Here is a 16452-nt window from a genome sequence, read left to right as displayed (position 1 = left end):
AGCATTACATTGAATCCAAAGGTTTATAGAAATGTTAGTATTCAGTAACATTGATAAAATTAACAAGGCCATCCTGAACAGCATTCTGTTTTTTTTGTTTTGTTTTAGAAATCTGATAACTAGTAATAGACTCTGGGATTCTTCAGAGTAAACTTATATAAATAGAATGCAGTGTTGCTTGGACATTATGTAGGGTCTAATGTATAATAAGAAAGATTTTTATGAATTCTATCAGCTTAAATTAGACTAATTATAGTACTAAGAGCACTAACATTCATACAAATTTATAAAAATACATGGTTAATTTAGAAATTATTTTTATAAATACTTTTACTGAGCAATATGTTTATAATAACTAAATGCTAAACATTTTAAAACATTCATAAAACTTAGAGAATATCTTGAGAATTTACACATTCTTATATTAAGACTTTCTAAAATGATAGTCCCTTGTTAATTAGAGTACAATTTGCATTGGAATAAAACCCACAGAGTTTGTTAAGGGAACAAAAATTTTAACATCTTGATATAACATTTAGGAAATGTGGAAGCTTTATAGAGAACATTGTATGAACTCTGCTTCTGTCAATATCTTCAATGAGCATTTATTTGTATTGCACCTTTTATATTGTTTGAGTTAGATTTTCTGTTCTCTTGTATTAGTTTGATTTTCTTTTGACTCAAAATTGCCATCTTGGTGGCATTCGATTCTTTGTTTTTAGAGAGTGTAGAAGCTGGGCGCCAGTAGCTCATGCCTGTAATCCTAGCTACTCAGGAGGCTGAGATCTGAGGCTTGTAGTTCAAAGCCAGCCCCAGGCCCAGAGTTCAAGCCCCACGACCAAAAATAAAAAGAGAATAGAAACTGGCCGGGCACATGTGGCCCCACTTGTAATCCTAGCTACTCAGGAGGCTGAGATGTGAGATAAGGTTTGAAGCCAGCCTGGGCAGGAAAATTGGGGAGATTCTACCTCCACTTACCTACCAAAAAGCCACAAGTGAAGTTGTGGCTCAACTGCTAGAGCACTAGTCTTGAGGGGAAAAAAAAAAGATTGTGATATTGAGAGGTCAGAATATTTGAAAGAAATACCTAGAATAGTACTACAGGTTGTAAGTAAAAAGTGCATATTGACCAAAAAATGGGACTTATCTAATGGTGACCAGTACCAACCACTGTGTTGAATGTACTCATGATTCTTCTTTACTACCTTTATAGTTAACTAAACTTTACCTTGTGGTAAAAGTTTCAGATTGACCAGTACACGTCTATAGTAAATGTTTTCTGCATTTAGTTCATCACTATGAGATTGATAAGGACCAGAATAATTTTATCTGCATATATTACAAAGTTTATTGACTTTCTTATGTTATGTTGAAAAAAGTATCTTTTTGAAATTAGTGTTCCTATATTGATTTCATTCTAGCTGTTTTCTTTTTTCTTCCCTGTAATGTCTCCCCAATCCATGTTTTCTCCTAGCCTTCAAGATGGGCAGCAAGGCCAGCAGTCCACAGCGCAGGTCAAAGTCCAGTCCCGTCCCCCTTCCCAGGCTGCAGTGCTCAGTGCTAGTGCCTCCTTGCTGGTGAGAAATGGGAGTGTCCACTTAGAAGCATCACATGACAATGCATCTGCTGTAGGCGGTAGCAGTTTGCACGATGAACTTGGTATGCAGGCCTTAAGTAATTTCGGTGATACGTAACTTTGATGCAGCAGTTAATGGGTAACAGTGGTTGCAGTTCCTTCCAGATAGGGCTTTATTTTGGAACTACACATAGGAGCACTATTTTTGTAGGAATTGACCTGTGTGTAAGGAAAGTTTGACTTTTGCTTCTTTCTTTTCTGTTTCTCTGTTCTATTTGTCTACTTTTCCTTTTGGGCACACTCACTATTAGTAAGTAGATAATGTAAGCAAATGTTCATAATTTAGTAATTTTCTTAAAGTAATTTGACCATTTTTGTTATCTCCAGGCATTTATGGAAAGGTGTGAATTTATAAAAAAATACAATTTTGACTAAACTTTAATTTCTCGTAGGTGTTTGAATGAGCTGGATGCAGGAAAGTGGTCTGTTGTTATATATTTTTGAATTACTGTATATTTTACAATATGTATGTAGTATTTACTATAATTCTAAATGCAGTGTTCAGAGGACATAAATACACCAGTTTCCTTTTTAATATGCATATAAGTCAGTAAATAGAGAGGAATGTTTGCCTGTGGACCATATAGGGCCCTTAAAATCATTTCCTACATGACAATAGATAGGTATATTTCTCGTCGCTTCCCTCAGCTGTTATATCAGCCTGTTTTTTATAAGGACTTCCCTAAATACAAATGGCCCTTGGCAGAAAAAAGTTTCCTACCCCTGGCCCTTAGAAATACATGTCTATTTAAGTATTGGCTTTATGTTATTATTTAAGGTCAAAATTTTATGCTATGTTGATTTCTGTTTCTCTTTGTGAGCAAGGTTTTTAAAAGCTCAGGGTGCAAGTTAATAGTAATCTAAATAAGTCTAATCAAGAAATACCTTCTTTTTGGGCTGGGAAGGTGGCTCAGTGGTAGAGTGCTTGCTTTACAAATGCATGAGGCCTTAGATTTGAATCTTCAGCACCCCATAAGCAGATAAAGCTGGAAGTGGTGCTGTGGCTCAAATGGTAGAGTACTAGCCTTGAGCTGAAGAGCTGAAGGACTGAGCCCAGGCCCAGAGGTCAGGCCCCACGACCAACAACAAAAAAAGACAAAAAAAACCCTTCTTTTTTCAAAACACTAACTTGAAAGCATATTCGTTGTGATTTTATCTACCTATATGCTTAATAAAGACAACAATTCAGTTGATGCTTTAGCTGGAAGATGATGTGATATAAGGTATCAGAATTAGGTTGATGAAACTTCCTATGCCTATTGTTTGAGTTTTTACCATCTTGGAGAAATCTTATAGAGAGGTGTTAAGTGTGTGTGTGTGTATATATATATATATATATATATATATATATATATATATATGATTATTGATGAAAATAATCCTCAAAAATGGTTTTGAGCTTGTAATTTGGAGAAATAACCTTTTAAAAAACATGCTTAAGAGAGAATAGGTAGAGTTCAATTTAGCTACTTGTTTTAGTTGCAAGTCATACTTGGTCATTGCAGGTGAGTTAGGTAACAGTATTAGTATTCATCTCTAGTTAACCTGAAGTTCCTATAGATAAAGGGTTTACTTATGAATCAGTGACTATAAAGTTTACAGTCACCATCTTGTTGTCCACTGGCTTTATAGTAGTAGATTGGATAAAGTAAAAACAAAAAAAAATTCATTTTGATCCATTAAATGTTTTTAGATTTACAAGATTAAACACAAAACACATGATTTTCCTCAATAAAATTTCTTAGTTTGCTTAAGAAATCAGCTAAAAAAATCTTTAGTTATCAAACCTCATTTAAAAACTACACACAAATTATTATAAATCTAAACTCATCATTCTGACAATTAAAACCCTTTTTCTGATTGGAAATACCATCAGCATTTGTTGGTGAATACTTAGGAAATTCTCTTGAAATTTCAGCCTTACCTTTTATGTTTCACAGCCTTCTAACAGCCTACTTCTTGGTTTATGGTAGCTGAATAGTTCCACCTCCAGTTCTCAGTAATAATTAGCATAAAACAATGAATGGAAAATGAATACATGTTCTAAAGCACATAAAATTGTCCCCAAAAGATTTTGAAGATAACTACAACTGACATTAAAGGAATGAGAAAAGAAACTAAAAAATTTTTGTGGCATAGTTTAATTTTCTATGTGATTTAAAAAATAATAGATTGGGCTGGGAAGTTGGCTCAGTGGTAGAGTGCTTGCCTTGCATGCATGAGGCCCTGGGTTTGATTCCTCGGCACCACATAAGCAGAAAAAGTTGGAAGTGGCACTGTGGCTCAAGTGGTAGGGCGCTAGCCTTGAGCTGAAGAGCTGAGGGACAGCGCCCAGGCTCAAAGATCAGCTCCCATGACCGACAAAAAAATAAATAAAATTATTTTGTTTGAATTTAGGTATATTAAACATGTTAAAACTAGCCACAATGTTTCTTACAAGTATATAAAATTTACAAAGGCTTGCTTCTTTATTAGCTGATTTTATTTAAAAAATTAGCCATATGATTTCTGTATGTGAAAAAGCATATGTATGGCACAATAGATTTAATAAAATATATGCACACATATCACATGTATATATACACTCAAATCTGTATTCAACAGGTATAATGATTATTCATAATTTTAGAAACTGAATTATAAGTGGTATAATTTGGAATAGAGCCCTGACTCAAGCAGTATAATGTTTACCTGAGTTCAAACCCTAATATTACCAAATAAAATAATACTACCAAAAAAAATAAAGTATAATTTAATTTTAAGGAAAAACTTAAGTTGTATCTTTAGTATAGTTTTCATTTCCAGAAAACTTTAGTAAAAGACAGTCTGTAAAAGGTTCAAATGGCATAACGATTAATAAATTTTGAAGTTAGCATTTTTGAAAAGGAAATTTCCAGCAGAACTTCTCTGTCCTTAAATGTAGTATGTCCCTTGATTTTGTTTAGATTTTAGAGGTTTAAAATCAGTTCTTGAATTGAGTTTTCTGAGGCTGTTTTGTTTGTTTCAGTGCTGTAAAAGGATTGACAAGAGAGTATTCTTTGGGATAATCTGCTTACTAGCTTGAAAATGTATTCAGCTGTAGAAGATTTATGGGAAACAGGGCACTACTCTGTTTCCTTTCTTTAGTAAGCAGCTTATATCTTTTGTGCATTAAGTATGAATATAGTTTGGAGGGTTTATTATTTTATAAAACAGACTCCGATATCCTATAATAGTGACTTTTACAGGAATTATGTAGTACTATACATTTAGATTATAATGTAACTATTTTCTTACTGTAAGCACAGAGTTGGAGGACTTTATGAGACTTTGGAGTTTATATTGTCAATCATTTTTATTCATCAGAATCACAAAAATTATTCCTTATGCAGCAATCTTGATTTTCTTTCTTTCTTTCTTTCTTTCTTTCTTTCTTTCTTTCTTTCTTTCTTTCTTTCTTTCTTTCTTTCTTTCTTTCTTTCTTTCTTTCTTTCCTTCCTTCCTTCCTTCCTTCCTTCTTTCCTTCCTTCCTTCTTTCTTTCTTTCTTTCTTTCTTTCTTTCTTTCTTTCTTTCTTTCTTTCTTTCTTTCTTTCTTTCTTTCTCTTTCTTTCTTTCTTTCTTTCTTTCTTTCCTTATTTCAGTACTTATGTGCTAAATTGTTTTGACCCTTTTTGGGAAGGGACAGGAAGGGTGACATATAGTATACAAATAAAAGCCAAATGCTTTTTTTTATTGAAATATTAAAAGTAGCAAGCTTGTCTTACAACTGAAGTTGCAAAGTGTAAGAAAGTCTAGAAGTAGTTTTAACTAGGACAGAAGCTTAGGTGAAAATCCATTAGGGAGTATACTCTTATTAAAGTAACAATAAGAAGCCTGTAATCCTAACTCCTCAGGAGGTTGAGATCTGAGGATCACAGTTCAAAGCCAGCCTGGGCAGGAAAGTCCGTGAGACTCTTATCTCCAGTAAACCACTGGAAGTAGAACTATGGCTCAAGCAGTAGAGTGCTCGCTTTGAGCTGAAGAGCGCAAGGACAGCACCTAAGCCCAGAGTTCAAGCCCCACTACTGACCCCCCCCCCCCAAAAAAAAAGATGATGAATATTGGGAGTTCAGTCTTTAGCCCAATAAAGTGTTAGGGGTTTCTAACCAAAAAGATAAAGATTAGTGATATATTGGGAAGGTTGGTAGTTCCAAGAAGAAAAAATAGAAGTGGTCTTCATTTATGGGCCAAAAACTTGAACCTTGATCACAAATTTTTTGGGGCAGTGATGGTACTAGGATTTTGAACTTAAGGCCTAGGCCTACCACTTTAATCCTGCTTTCATCACTTTTTTTTTGCCTCAGGTGTTTTTTTGAATAGGTTCATGAGTTTTTGTCCACTGTTGACTTTGGACTTTGATCTGCTTACCCCAGTGTCTCTTTGAATTACAGTCACACTACCATGACTAATTTGTGTGTTGAGATGGGATATTGGCTGGATATTTGGTTGGATGGGATATTTGTCTGGGCTGACTTGAACTAATGACATTCTTGTAGTTTAGTAGTTGTTTTTACACATGTGAGTCACCATGCCTGATTTGTTCATAACTTTTAAAATTGGGAATTAAAAGTAAGATTAAGATTATTTTTCATTGCTGTCCACTTTTTCAAAAGATCTGTAGAAATAGGTAGTTCAGTGACAACATTTTGATAATTTGGCATTGTAGATAAAAATGCCAGTATCTCTTTGTGCATAGATTTTAGGAATATGCACTCATAATTTTGAAAATCTGTAAAGAAATACTCATCACTAAAGAACCACTTAACAAAATATGTTACACAGACTGTATTAATTCCTAACTCATAATTAATGTAATTTTCAGAATTCAGTATATCTAGGTATATGCAATAGGGAAAAAAGATTTTTCAGAAGATTATGTATGAGAATGATCTGTTAGTCTTGGAAAAAAGTATATAAACATTATTCCAAGGCATACACAAAATATGACTTTAGAAGTGTCAATCCCAAGTGAGTGAGAGAACGTTCTTCAGTCTATATATTCTTTGAATCTTCTAGTGATATTTTAAAGCACTACAATGAAACAAAAAAAAATACCAATGTAATTTTCTAAATTCTTGGAATCTTGTGGGAATTTCACTGACTCTATGCTATCTCTATACTCATTCATCTACCAGACTAGTCTTTTTTTTTTTTTTTTGGCCTGACCTCTGGGCCTGGGAGCTATCCCTTAGCTCTTCAGCTCAAGGTGAGCACTCTACCACTTGAGCCACAGCATCACTTCCAGCTTTTTCTGCTTATATGGTGCTGAGGAATTGAACCCAGGGCCTCATGCATGCAAGGCAAGGATTCTACCAAGGAGCCACCTTCCCAGTCCTACCAGACTAGTCTTATTTCCCTTGATTTTCATCACCTTTATGGATATAAAATTAGATGGAATAATTTTCAGTCATTTAACACAAGCTTCATCAGATATACACTAATGAAATGTCAGTCAAGAGGTAGAATATTTCAGTTACCTTTTGGGTGCCCAAGTACACTTCCCATGCTGCCTCTGGCCTTGGCATCCATTAATCTGCTTTTTGCCATTGAGGTTTCCTTCTTCCAGAAGTTGATGTAAATTCAGTCATTCAGTATGTGACCTTTTGTGCTTAGATTCATTTTATTTGTAATTGTTTCTTCTCATTATGTATGAACATATATATTGTTTATCATTCACTGTTGATGGACATTTATGTTGTTTTTGGTTTTTGGATGTTGTAAAACAAATATCTTAACAGTTTGTGTGTGTGTGTGTGTGTGTGTGTGTGTGTGTGTGCACGCACGTGTGTGTGCACACTGCGTGTGTGTGCACACTCCTGCGTGCGCGCATGCGCATGTGTGTGTGCACTCATCTGCTGCTGCAGTCCTGGGACTTCAACTCAGGGCCTGGGTGCTGTCCTTGAGCTTTTATACTGAAGGCCAGTGCTCAGCTATTTTGAGCCACAACTCTACTTCTGACTTTTTAGTAGTTAACTAGAGAAAAGAGTCATGGACTCTCCTGTCCAGGCTGGCTTCAGAAATCAGTCCTCATATCTCAGCCTCCTTAGTAACTAGGATTACAGGTGTGAACCACTGGCACCTGCAACAATTTCTTTTTCTTTTTTTAATAAACAGTTCTACATTTCCAATAACAAGTTCTAGTTTTTCCCATCATTGCCAACATTTGCAGAGTATGATGGCCTTTGTCATTTTCAGCCTAATCAGTATATTATGGTATCTTATGGTTTTAATTTATATTGTTTGTGAAGTGTTTTCATTGAGTCAATGGTTATTTAGGATTACAGAAATCTCAAAATTTGTGAGATGTGTCCAAATATTTTACTCATTAAAAATTAAGTTCTTTTGATATTTCAGATTCATTCATTGAATTATAAATAGTTTATTATGTGGCTTGCCTCTTTAAATGTAAGCAATATTGTTGCTGCAGATTCATTTACCAAGATAAAAATCACTTGTCCCTTTGAACTAAACTGTTTGCATTTATTTTGGAAAGTTCAGCTGATTTGGAGAACAGAAAATGGGTAGAGTCTAAATAATGAATTCAGAAATGTCAGAATGAAAGTAGGAAATGACCATTCAGTAATATCTCAGTGTACAAGTCTCTTTATTTTTAAAATCAGTTCCCTGAAGCCATTTTCTAAACCATCTTATTGCTTATGATTGCCCTTTACCTTATTTTCCACTTTTAGAAACCTAACTTACCATTTCACATTTCAGGAAGGAAAAAAAAGTTCAAAATGCTCAAACTTTAAATGGCAAGTTTTTAAAAAAAATTGTATCACAAGAATAAAAGGGATTTTAGAAGCCTAAGTTGCTAGACAGGCACTATGTCTCATGCCTGTAATAACAGCTACTAAGGAAGGCAGAAAGCACAGTTTGAGGCTAGCCTGGGCAAAAAGTTAGCAAGATCTCTTCCCAGTTAATAGCTGAGAATGGTGGCATGTGCCCGTCACTCCAGCTTTGCAGGAAGCATCAGTAGCAGATCTTGGTCCACGTCATCCATCTGTGACATAAATGTTAGACCCTTTCCCCAAAACAACAACATAAAAGGTGTGGCTCAAGTGGCAAGATTTCATGCCTAACAAGTGAAGACCCTAAGTTCAAATTCAAGCACTACCTGGACCCCCCCAACTCCAAGAGAAAAAGGGCCCTGCTCTTGATCTAGTTATGACGAGGATTGACTATAGCTGTGGCCTAAGTTCATCTTGATGCCTGCTTTTGTAAATAAAGTAATTAAAGCAGATACATGTTTTGTGTTGTATGTTTTCTGTGTTTCTATTATGTTACAGTGGTAGACTTGATACACCAAAGACTATTTGGCCCACAAAGCCTAAATTATTTTATCATCTGGTTCCTCACAGTGAAAATGTTCTAGCTCCTGCCTCTCAGAAGAAATACAGTGAAGTGGTTTCTGTTAGAGTGAACACTCAAGATGTTCCTTCGGAGATGCAGTCACCATTCAGGATAAGGGGGTGGGGGAGCTTTCCAGAAAATTAGAACTGATCTTAAAGGGCTTGATCCTTAAAACTACTAAATATACTTACAGAGGTAGCATTGTGAATACAGTGTTTAAACACTGTTGGAAGTAAACACTGTTGATACTGGAGTATTTAAGGGTACTTAAGTTAGTCATACAGCTGTATGAGATCTTCCAAGAGTCTACATCTACCACATATGCAGCTCTCTTTGGTCTTGTGAGTCCCTTCCTTCTCCAAATGGTAATTAAAGTGGGAAGTTGATTAAGAGAGTATCTAAGGATTAGTCTTGAAGAACGTAGAATGAGCAGAGTAAAGACAAAGAAGGAAAGTATTCATTAAATTGAAAGGATCTTTGTTGTTGGTATCTTGAGGAATAGAAAAAGTCTGTAGATGATTTATCCTTCCAAAACACATAGGAAAATGAGTGACATCAAGATTGCTGTAGGAATTCTTAGGTGAGTACTGTTCTTAAAATTCCTTTTGCAATTGTGGGCCGGGAAGGTGGCTCAGTGGTAGAATGCTTGCCTTGCATGCATGAGGCCCTGGGTTTGATTCCTCAGCACCATATAAGCAGAAAAAGCCGGAAGTGGTGCTGTGGCTCAAGTGGTAGAGCGCTTACCTTGAGCTGAAGAGCTGAGGGACAGCACCCAGGCCCAGAGTTCAGGCCCCACGACCAACCCCCCCAATTTTTTTTTCTTTGCAAGCTAGATGCCAGAGGCTCATGCCTATAATCATAGCTACTCAGGAGGCTGAGATCTGAGGATTGTGGTTCAAAGCCAGCCCAGGCAGGAAAGTCCAAGAAACTCTTATCTCCAATAAACTACTCAATAAAACCCAGGAAGTGGCACTGTGGCTCAAGTGGTAGAGCACCAGCCTTGATCAAAAAGAAGCTCAGGGACAGTGCCCAGGCCCTGGACTGGAAAAAAAAAAATTGTACATGTCTTTGCGTTAGATGGTAAGCATTTTTGTTAATAGGACAAATTACAGAGTCCCATTTCTTTCTTCCTTCTTTTACCTGTATTTTGCCAGTGTTGAGGATTCCTGTGTCTTTTGTGGTCTCAGGCAAATGCTGTTAAGTGTCTTTGGTCTTTCTGTCCAATTTTGTTTATCCTGCTGACTGTCACTTACTGACCTAGCTTACACTGAAATTCTATTCAGAAAATCACTTGTTATCATCCATAAATTTAATTTTCATAGGCAATAGCATTTATTGTTGAATACTCAAAAATAAAAAGCTGTGTATTATAGTTTTTGTCATGTTTATTTTTTTCCCCACAAATTATGAGAACCATTCCATCATATGTAACTGAAGTAGGAGTTGAATATGTGATGACATTGTTTATAATCACAACTCATGTGAAGAAGACATTTTGTTGGTGTTCTACTTTCTTCCTTTTTTATTAATTAGAACTAATATCTACATTATATTTCTTAATACAGGATAGTTTTATTAAAATAGGGCTGTAAATAAAGATAAATTTTACTTTGAATCTAAAGTTTAAATATGATCATAGTTTGATCTCAAATGAGAAAAATAACATGTAAATATAAGATACTGTTAATTTTTATAAATAGCAGTAAGACCAATATTTCTGTTTGTTTCTTTTTTGTTATCAATTGGTAGGCTATCTTTTGATAGTTTATCACATTTGCTTATTACAGTATTATATTAAGCTTTTCACTGAGTATTTAAGTTGTACATTTTGGCATGATATTTTTCCTGGTTTGTTTATCTTCTAAATAATACTTCTGAAATGCTGTGAGTTGCCATACCTGAAGATAGAGAAGAACATGGAATTGTTTTTTTGAAGTTGAGAATGCAGCATGAAACCTACTTACAGTGTGCTTGTTTTAACATATGCCTTGGGTATTTAAGGTTTAAACATGTTCTTCATGAAGAAAATAAAAGCACTGTTGAAGTCACACACATCTGCTAAAGTCATAGCCTCCTTATTTTTTGGACAGTTAATACTTATGTTTAAATTTCTAAATTTTATTGTTAGTCACGGGTTTGGAGAATGGCATTCAGAGATGTCGATATAGGTAATAATAAAAGTAATCAATTTTCTCATGTCTCCTGTACAGAAATGCTTTTTTTTTAAACTTAAAATGCAATTATTTCTGTGTAAGTTGAATAATTAACATCTATACATAAATGCAGTCTATAGGGCTGGGAAGGTGGCTCAGTGGTAGAGCGCTTGCCTTGCATGCCTGAGTCCCTGGGTTAGATTCCTCAGCACCACATAAGCAAAAAGAAAAAAGCCAGAAGTGGCGCTCACAGCGGTAGAGCGCTAGCCTTGAGCTGAAGAGCTGAGGGACAGTGCCCAGGCTCAGAGTTCAGGCTCCAAGACTGGACCCAAAAAACAAAAAAAACAACAAAAAAAATGCAATCTATAGTAAAAATGGAAATGTACAAAGGTAGTCTTCAGTTTTAAATATTGAAATACTTTTAATGTTCTAAGAACAGAACTTGCATTACTAAAAATCCTCAAAAATATACTGAAATAATTTTTTTGAATACAAAATTACCTTATTTTGAAAATTCATGCAGGTTTTATGTTTTGACACTTAGCTTATATAGTTTATTCTTACTGATGTTCACACACAATAGTTGAGCCCTCTTTGCCCTTTGATTTGACCACTTAACCTGTGTTATAATTTTGCATTTTTACAATTCATGATTTTGGTCAGTTTTATCTATTCATGTAAGTTATGATAGCACAACCAACTTTTGATTATCCATGATAAATGATAAAAATGCAAAGTATAAAATTTACAGTTTTAATTTTAAGATTTTATGTGAGCCAGCCAGTATCTTTGTTTCCAATTAGGAAAATCTGTAGTCTACCAGGTCACTTCAGAAAACTTTTTGGTAATGCTTCTAAGAAGTAAGCCAGTTGACAGCTTGTGCCATTTTATTTTTTTTATGAATCTTGTTTCTAATGACTCCTCACTAAAGGACAATGGGGAGAGGAAAGCACAGAGCCTGAGGTATTCACATGCCAAATAATCCTCCCTTGATAGATATAGCAAACAAATCTAGTATTTTATAGAAAGCTTTCCTAATTTATCTTGGGAGTATATCATTCTGACCAAGAAATGCTATCACAAACAACGATAACATAGGAGTAAAATATACATATTATATCTCATGATTGATAGAGAATGTACTGAGTCTTACTTATTAAAGTATTTTATTCTGAATTGGGCATGATGACTCAAGCTAAAGCCTGTAATCCCAGCTATTTGGAAGGTAGAGATTGGAGATACTGTTTTGAGGCCAGTCTAGACAAAGAAGACTTCATCATAACCAATGATTGGGTGTTGTACATACCGTTATCCCAGCTATGGAGGAGGACTAATTGCTGGGCACTGTAGTGTGAACCTGTCATCTCCAGCTATACTTGAAGGCACAAGTAAGAAGATCAGGCTGATAGGGGTCTAAATCAGGACTCTTATCTCAAAAATAACCACTGTAAAAAGGAACTAGAGCTGTGGCTCAAATGATAGGGTATCTGCCTATAAGCGTGAGGCCTTGAGATCCATCCTCTGTACCACCCAAAATAAGAAAAGTATCATGTAACCAAACCCTTATTGTATACCATTTATATTGTAAGTATGCAAGTTTTTCACTTTTAGCCCCCATTGAAAGGTGACGTTGAAACTGCCCTTTCATTCTCTTTGTATTTAGAATCTCAGTAATTCTAGCTAGCAAAATTAGAACCTCATAAATAAAAAAGGAGAACTAGATTCCAAATGGTTGCAGAGTTACACATTTCATTCAACTCTTGTGCTGGCCAAGAATTTGTATTTCTCTATATGCCCTCCTCACTATTGATATGGCTCCATAGATACTCAAGACTGCATTTTAAGCAGTATCCAGACTTTTAGAATTACATTATTGGAAATAACTTTGTAACTATAAAGTGTAAGATAGGTGGGTTTTGTTACAGTCCTTTATATTCAAGAGAAAACCATAGTGAGAGACTTGAACCTCTTATTTCTGTATTGAAGTAAGCCAAAGAGATTGGATTCTATATCCCAGAGCTGGATTTTTAATTTCTGTCCATTTGCAATCAATTTGTTTTCAAAGCCTTTTAAATCAGTTCATTGAGATACTTGGATAATTGCTGTTTCTAATTTTCTTCATAGAATTCTTAGAAAATAATCATACAGGTAGTGTTGATTAAATATTTTGATTATCATCAACAATATTATTACTTATTCAAATTATTGAATTTTTTAAAAGCCATTCTGATTTTCCATTTCATTAAAAAAATGAAAACTGGTTTACTGTTTTGAAGTTTGAACTGTTTGAAACATTTAAAGCTTGATATAAGAATCACAAGTAATAGTCAGGTGACATTTAAACATTAAATTCATTAATATGATTATTTGAATTTTGAGAATGTGCTGGTAGGAGAAAAGGAAAAGCAGACTTACATTTAATATATGTCTATATATGTTCGCATAACTTCTCTTTAGCTTTATTATGTATGTATGCATGCATGCATATATGCATTTATTTGGTGCTGGGGCTTGAACTTAGGGCCTGAACACTATCCCTGAACTTTGTTGCTCAAGGCTAGTACTCTATCACTGGAGCCACAGTTCTACTTCCAGCTTTTTGGTAGTAAATTGGATATAAAAGTCCCTTGGACTTTTCTGCGGCTGTCTTTGAACCCTGATCCTCAGATCTCAGTCTCTTTCCTGAGTAGATAGGATTACAGGCATGAGACAGAAGAACCTGGCCAACATTCTATTCTAATTCCTGTGTTTTTGAATTCTATACTGGACATTCCTTTTTAATTACAATGGAAAAAGATTACAGTGTTTTTAAATATAAAAAGGTATGAAATTCAGTTTGTCATGAAGCAAATATTCTGAATATTCTAATGGCTCTTTTAAAATAATTTTTTATTTTCCAGGTAAGTTTTCTTCTACGCTCTATGAGACTGGTGGCTGTGATATGTCACTTGTGAATTTTGAACCAGCAGCACGAAGAGCATCAAATCTCTGGTAAGTTTGGAAACATTAGGACTATATATTCATTTAGATATATTTTCCATGTCTATAAGCCTTCAAGTATAAAAATACCTTAAAAATTATTTAGTTTGGAAAAATGGTGTATACTCATGTGTATATGTTTTGCAACATTATAAATATTGTGGTGTGGACAAATCTAGCTAATTTATGTAGTACCTTATTTTTATCACTATTTTTTGTGGTAAAGACTTAAAATCAATTTTTCAAATATACCGTACATACTGTGAGTCACAATGTGAAATCTAAAATCTTTATATATTTAGAATAAAAGTATATACTGAAAAATAATTTTTTTGTAAAGTTTGTGGTAGGAGTGTTTCCAATTTATAGATGTCATGCTCTCTATATTGTGTGATATTAGAATCTTACCAGAAAAATAATTGCATAACAGTACAGAATTATCAGATTTCTTTATGAAATTTTATTTCATGATAAGGTTTTCATCAACTGTCTTTTAAAATAACCAACTGTTGGCCAGGTGCCAGTGGCTCACACCTGTAATCCTAGCTATGCAGGAGGGTGAGATTTGAGGATCTTGTTTTGAAGCCAGTGTGGGCAAGAAAATCTGTGAGACTCTTATATCCAATAAACTACTCACAATGCCCGAAGTGGCACTGTGGCTCAAGTGGTAGAGTGCTATCCTTGAGCCAACGAAGCTCAGGGACAATGCCCAGGTCCAGATTTCAAGCCCTAGGACTGGCAAATGTACAGACAAAACCAACTTTTCATTTTGCTTTAGTTTTTTTTAACCTAGTTTAAAGGAAGAATTTCTTAAATTTTTTCTATTAGTTAAGTAGTTATATAAAAGAATTGCCATTTAATAAAGCAGTATATGAGTAAAATATTTATTTTTGTCGGTCATGGGGCTTGAACTCTGGGCCTGAGCACTGTCCCTCAGCTCTTCAGCTCAAGGCTAGCGTTCTACAACTTGAACTACAGAGCCATTTCTGGTTTTCTTGTGGTTTATTGGAGATAAGTTTCACGGACTTTCTTCTTGCCTGGGCTGGCTTTGAACCACAATCTTCAGATCTCAGCCTCCTGAATAGCTAGGATTACAGGTTTGAGCCACTGCCACCTGGCTGTATCTTAAAATTGATCTTAGTTTTTCTCTTTCCTGTTAGGAAAGAATTTATAAGATAGAAGAGAAGGAAAAAAGCAGATTAGAAATCCATATCATGTTAGTTATGGAATATATTAAACTTTTGTTTTTTTTTTGTCTTACTGGGCATGAGATTCAGATTGGTGCTTTAGAATCCATTATTAATTACCTAGTTCACTTTGCTCACGAGGGTCATTTGATCCTGTTGTTGTATTCCATTTAGTAATATGTTCATTTAGCAAAAAGATGCAGAATTTTTGACACCTGACTAATTTTTTAGTGTTTAAGTTTCAGCATGTTTATTTCATTCTGGTACAGATTAATCCTGTCAAAATTTATGAAGTTAGAGTTATTTAATTTGCTCTGCCTGTAGCACAGTAGAGACATTTGGGGGGTGGAGAATAGAAATCCATCATATTTATTGTAATTCAAATGAAGATGATTCCTTACATTTCAAATATGGTAAAGGCTAATTTTAATCTCCAAACTGTACTGAACTGTCATATTCTAGGCTATTTTATATTACAGCTTAAGTTTATTCTGTTTTTGTTTTTTTTTTTTTGGTTCTAATCAGTTTGGTAATTGCTCTCCTTGGATTATCTCATTTAAACACTTTCACAAGAACATAGTGATACAGACATGACTGTGTTGCTGATGAGGAAACAGAGACACAAAGAAATTAGGTAGTTTGTCCAAATTCAGAGCTCTGAACGTGTCCAGGCATGGTGACACATGCCTTTTACAAGGCTAATGTAGGAGGAGCATGAGTTCTAGGTAGGCTGGGCTGTACAGTGAAACCCTATCTCAAAGCAGACTAGCAAACAAACCCTAAAATTTGAACATAGAGCCTCTGATCCAAAAGCTATGTCATAATGGCAATTCTAGGAAATGCCATTTTGCATTTTGAAGTATACAGAAAAAGAAATTGTAAATATCATCTGATTATTAAGGATTTATTTTTCTTTCACCATTTGACAAGCTGTTTATACTCTGAAGTCTTTTCCATTTTATTTTAGTGACACGGATTCTCACGTATCCAGTTCTACCTCAGTTCGATTTTACCCACATGACGTGGTAGGTTTCTCTTCATTTTGATAACATCTTTTCAGATTAAATCTGAAAAATATTTTTCTGTAGGTACCAAGTTGTCATTTTTTATTGAAAACTATGACAA

General features: G+C 34.7%; 1 protein-coding gene across 5 annotated transcripts in view; it reads left to right on the top strand.

The window, feature by feature from the left end:
- The window catches only part of Pcnx1 (pecanex 1), a 159643-nt gene that overhangs the window by 79459 nt on the left and 63732 nt on the right, over nucleotides 1–16452 (top strand). For 3 of the 5 annotated variants that reach the window (XM_070030959.1, XM_070030953.1, XM_070030970.1), the window contains 3 exons: nucleotides 1475–1659; nucleotides 14062–14152; nucleotides 16295–16352. In XM_070030959.1, the coding sequence (XP_069887060.1) occupies nucleotides 1475–1659; nucleotides 14062–14152; nucleotides 16295–16352 (334 nt within the window). The remainder of the gene's footprint in view (nucleotides 1–1474; nucleotides 1660–14061; nucleotides 14153–16294; nucleotides 16353–16452) is intronic. The other 2 variants (XM_070030966.1, XM_070030962.1) reach the window with 1 other exon arrangement.

The sequence above is a fragment of the Dipodomys merriami genome, unplaced genomic scaffold (genome assembly GCF_024711535.1).
Source record: "Dipodomys merriami isolate MVZ:Mamm:240054 unplaced genomic scaffold, mDipMer1.0.p SCAF_1, whole genome shotgun sequence".
NCBI lineage: Eukaryota > Metazoa > Chordata > Mammalia > Rodentia > Heteromyidae > Dipodomys > Dipodomys merriami.
Note: the sequence above shows the minus strand (reverse complement) of the source record. Positions and strands in the feature narration are given on the sequence as shown.